The 4,872-nt window shown below is 38.6% G+C and overlaps 1 long non-coding RNA gene and 1 gene segment (V, D, J or C); both read right to left on the bottom strand.

Moving 5' to 3' along the window:
• Positions 1 to 790: 790 nt before the first annotated feature.
• On the bottom strand, positions 791 to 1,563 carry LOC115104381 (uncharacterized). Its single transcript, XR_003859722.1, has 2 exons — positions 1,382 to 1,563; positions 791 to 1,273 (listed from the first exon to the last, which is right to left on the bottom strand). It is a non-coding gene; the product is annotated as an uncharacterized LOC115104381 (long non-coding RNA).
• A 1,338-nt stretch (positions 1,564 to 2,901) lies between these two features.
• On the bottom strand, positions 2,902 to 3,465 carry LOC115104372 (Ig heavy chain V region 914-like). The segment is given in 2 exon segments: positions 2,902 to 3,257; positions 3,352 to 3,465. Coding segments are annotated over 2 exon segments (384 nt in total).
• Positions 3,466 to 4,872: the final 1,407 nt, after the last annotated feature.

Raw genomic sequence — 4,872 nt, 5'->3', positions numbered from 1 at the left:
AAAAGAAGGCCCGGAAAATATATAAAATAAATTGTTAAATGCTCCAACCACCGAAGCCACATATTGTTCTCTCTGCTTCCGCTTGGCAGTCAGTAACGATGCATCAAGTCTGACACTAACAGGCTCCTGAACAGCTTCTATCCCCAAGCCATAAGATTGTTCTCTCTGCTTCCGCATGGCAGTCAGTAACGATGCATCAAGTCTGACACAAACAGGGTCCTGAACAGCTTCTATCCCCAAGCCATGAGATTGTTATCTCTGCTTCCGCTTGGCAAGCAGCAACGAAGCACCAAGTCTGACACTAACAGGCTCCTGAACAGCTTCTATCCCCAAGCCATAAGATTGCTAAATAGCTAACAGAATGGCTAGAGTTTCCCTGCACCTTGTAAATATGGTCTTGGAACTGACTGTATATACAGTAGCTTCTCTTCTTACCCATGTTCTTCATGTTTCTTATTTTTATTTCTTGTGTGTTTTTGTTCTAAATTATGTTATTTTTTGTGCTACATTGATATTGATTACTGCATTGTTAGGTTTGAAGATTGCAAGAAAGGCATTACACTGTTCTTGTGCACATAACTTAATTCTGTTTGCAGAAATTTGACATCTGGTTTCACGCAATTAAGTTCCCCAAATTGAAAGACATGACTAAATTAATGGTTTTAGCTGCTAGAGATTGATAAATATATGGCAGATTGACTGCATATACTAAAACTGTTGTGGGCTTATTTGACATTGTCAACTCACTTTGAATGGCTATAAAGTTTTCAGTTAAAGTTTCATCAGGATATTCATACAGTTATCTTGACAGGTTGTCAGGAATATTTAATGCTTTTCAAGTTATACATATATTTTTAATATTTGGGTTATAATTTACAGTAGGATGTGTTTACTCCATCCCATAGTGTTGGTGGGGCCATGGGATTGATGTTAACAGAGACTGGAGCTGAGGGTTTTGTACAGCTGCTTCACCAGCTCCAGTCACTGTGTCTGTCCAGCACAATAACAAACATCAGAGTCCTTTGCTCTCAGAATCTTGGCCTCTAAGAACTGTGTGTTTTTGGAGACATCCTAAGTCAGGGTGAACCAGCCTTTCAGGCAGTCTGAGCAGGTAGCAGAGCCTGAACCATAATTATACCAATCAACTCTAGTCTTTTTCCTGGTTGCTGCCTCATCCAGTTTATATAATAGTCTGTCGTTGTAAATCCAGATGTTTTTCATGATAATTTTTTTAGTCTCCTTGACTGATCCAGTCTGACATCACAACAAACACCTGCGAAACAAAAACATTTTAATATTCAGTTGAAGATGTGGCATTTACACTAATATTGAGTTTAACCATGATTCTCAGACATTCTTCAGTCACCATGTAGTGTTTTACCTTACTGTCTATGGACATCACCATGACAACTAAACTCCAGAGGCTCATCAGTTCCATTGTTCAGTATTAGTTAGCGCAGGGCTCATTGTAATGTTTAACTTACTGTATATGACAACTAAACTCCAGACAGTCCTCATTGTTCAGTGATAGTCAGGTTAGTGCAGGACTTGTTGTAATGTCAGTCCAAGCTGGCTATAATGAATATTCCAGAGCTGAGTGTCTGATTATAAAGGGATAAAGGGGAGGGAGACTTTGCATAGAACACCCTCTAGAGGATTAAATGGAAACTAAGACAGAGATATCTTCTGCTCTAATCCTTGGTTCTCACCCTCCCCTCCAACTTTCATTCTTCTCTCTGTTTTTCAGATTTTTCACAAGCGGTATTCACACTAGATAGTGTGTTTTTTCTTTTTATACAATGCTGAATGAGCTAAGAAAGAATCAGGAATATTTCCCAATGTGGGACAATACAATTAGTATTGAAATATATGTATCTCTTACTGCTCATCCCCTCTTGGGAATCTGTTGTGGAGTTCCCCAGGGATCTATAATTCATCCATTACTGTTTTTAGTTTGAGTGTATTTCTGTTTGATGATCAAATTAATATAATTATGTCTGATAAAGATGCTCAAAACATAATAGCTAATAAATATGAAGTCTGAGTTGCATAAAAGGTACTTCTGAGTAATTGTAAATAGTATGTTTCACTGTTTATAATGTGTGTGGATGTTTTATGTGGATAACATTGATATCAGTGGACATTGTGTTTTCCACTGCTGTTGAGTAGTGTTTGTGTGTGTGTGTGTGTGTGTGTGTGTGTGTTTGTGTGTGTGTGCTTAAAGAACTGACATGCTAATTGCCCGTTTACTTTTTCCACAATTTGTTACGTTACAGCCTTATTCTAAAAATTATACAATTATTTTTTCCCCTCAACAATCTATATACAGTACCCCATAATGACGAAGTCGAAAACAGATATTTATTCAATTTAAAAACATAAATACCTTTCTTCATTATCTCCCCTCCCTGTCCATTATTCTGCTCGATGAATTTCTGATTTTACATTTTGGATGTTCAGACTAGATACTGTATGTTTGATATTTTATATAGTGCTGAACAACACAAAACAAAACCATTTCCCTATGTGGAACAATACAAGTTGTATTGAATTAGATATATATCTTACTGCTAAACCCTCTTGTGAATCTATGGGGAGTTCCTATGAGGACCTATAATTGATCCATTACTGTTTTTAGTTTCAGTATATTTCTGTTTGCTGATCACATTAATTGAATTCTGTCCGAAACAAATATTCAAAATGTAATTGCTAATATAAACTAAATTCTGTAAAGTTGACTTTGAGTTTATGTAAATAATGTGCTTTTCACTGTTGTAATGTGTGTGAATAATTTTATGGGGATAATAATGATATCAGTGTTTTTTCCATTACTTTTGAGTCCTTCTACTCTCTCATAGAGGGTGTGTCTGAACAACAGATGCGCCTCATTGCCTCTCACACTGTGATCAGTGTTGATCAGTTTTTGTACGGTGCTGCAGACTCCTGTGTCACTGTGTCTCTGGCACAATAATAAACAGCAGAGTCTTCAGTCTTCAGACTTTTCACCTCTAAGTACAGCTGGTTTTTAGAGTTGTCTTTGGTGATGGTGAACTGGCCCTGGAGAGACTGGGCAAATACAGTGCCAGTGCCCCTGTCAATGTATCCAATCCACTCTAGACCTTTCCCTGGTTTCTGACGGATCCAGTGCATCCAGTAGCTACCCATGGAGAAACCAGACACAGTACAGGACAGTGTTACTGACTCACTAGGTCTCTTCACCACTGACTCAGAGGAGGTGAGTGACTGTCCCTGAACAGCTGAAACACAGACAGAGAGTTTAGATGACTATCACCCACCAGCCAATTAGAACAGCTCCTCTCCTGTCTCCTACACTGGAAACACATAACTCACCTGAGATGAGAGCCAGGAGGAACATACATTCTAGAACTCTCATTGTGTTACGGATCTAAAATTCTGTAAAAGAAGCACAGACTGGGAGTGGTCGTCGTGACTGAGGGAGATGGTCTGTGGAGGGCAGTTATATCAGACTATTGAAATGGGAGGAGACCTTGGGTCGATGTGAACAGAAACACATTTGCATCTCTATGGTGTTACATGTTTCTCCCCGTAGATCTCGTGGTCTAAAATACTATGTATAGTGGTACTGTTGAGAAAAGTTTTGGTGAAGACTCAAGGTGTAGATGTAATAGTGACATAGCCACTTATTGTGCCAGTGTATCAATAAGACGTTTTATTGATACACTGGCACAATAAGTGGGTATGTCACTATTAAATCAAATCAAATCAAATCAAATTTGATTTGATTTGATTTGATTTAATAGTGACATAGCCACTTATTGTGCCAGTGTATCAATAAGACGTTTTATTTTATGGAGCAGTTCTTTGATTGATATTATTATATTATATTGAATCAATGGCGGCCATATGTGGCACTTGTGTTTGATTCATATGGGTCTTCAGTTATTGTACAGGTCTGGTCCTGGTTTGTATCACTGTGGTCTTCGAGCACTGTGCTGCTGTCAGAGACTCTGGTGATACTGAACAGCTTTTCCTGCAGGTTGTCGTATCCTACCTGTACAGTAGCTGGTACTGGTTAATTATTTAGACACATGGAATTGTTTTAAGACCTTCATACTATGGATAATTTAGCTATTTGATTAGCATCATGCTGTGGGGATGTTTTTCAGCGGCAGGGACTGGGAGACTAGTCAGGATCAAGGAAAAGATCCTTGATGAAAACCTTGAGTGGCCCAGTCAGAGCTCCGACTTGAACCCGATCAAAAATCTCTGGAGAAACCTGAAAATAGCTGTGCACCAACACTCCCCATCCAACCTGACAGCTTGAGAGGATCTGCAGAGAAGAATAGGAATAACTCCCCAAATACAGGTGTGACAAGATAGCAATGTCACACCCAAGAACACTCAAGGCTGTAACTGTAATTGCTGCCAAAGGTGCTTCAACAAAGCACTGAGTAATGAGTCTTAATACTTATGTAAATGTGATATTTCCATTTGATTTGATATATTTGCCCCCCAAAAAATGTTGCTTTGACATTATGTGGTATTTTGTGCAGATTGAGGAGGGAAAAAAGCAATTTTATCAACTTTTGAATGACGCTGTAATGTAATCAAATGTGGAAATAGTCCATGCGTCTGAATACTTTTCGAATACACCAGTGTCAATCGACTCTAGGGGGTTAAATAATATCCAGAGACCTTAAAGGAGAGGGTTAGGGACTGTCCAGGCTGCAGGGTCATAGAGCCTGGCTGTGTGAGTTCAGTCTGAAAAAACACACCTCTAAAACCAAACAAAAAAACAGTATAGAACTTTTAGTGAATCATGTTATCCAATTGATTTGACAGAATATTCCTCCACAGTTTTTTTGTCCATGTATCGATCCATAGAAACTC

Source organism: Oncorhynchus nerka, linkage group LG26 (assembly GCF_034236695.1).
Source record: "Oncorhynchus nerka isolate Pitt River linkage group LG26, Oner_Uvic_2.0, whole genome shotgun sequence".
NCBI classification, from domain to species: Eukaryota; Metazoa; Chordata; class Actinopteri; order Salmoniformes; family Salmonidae; genus Oncorhynchus; species Oncorhynchus nerka.
Note: the sequence above shows the minus strand (reverse complement) of the source record. Positions and strands in the feature narration are given on the sequence as shown.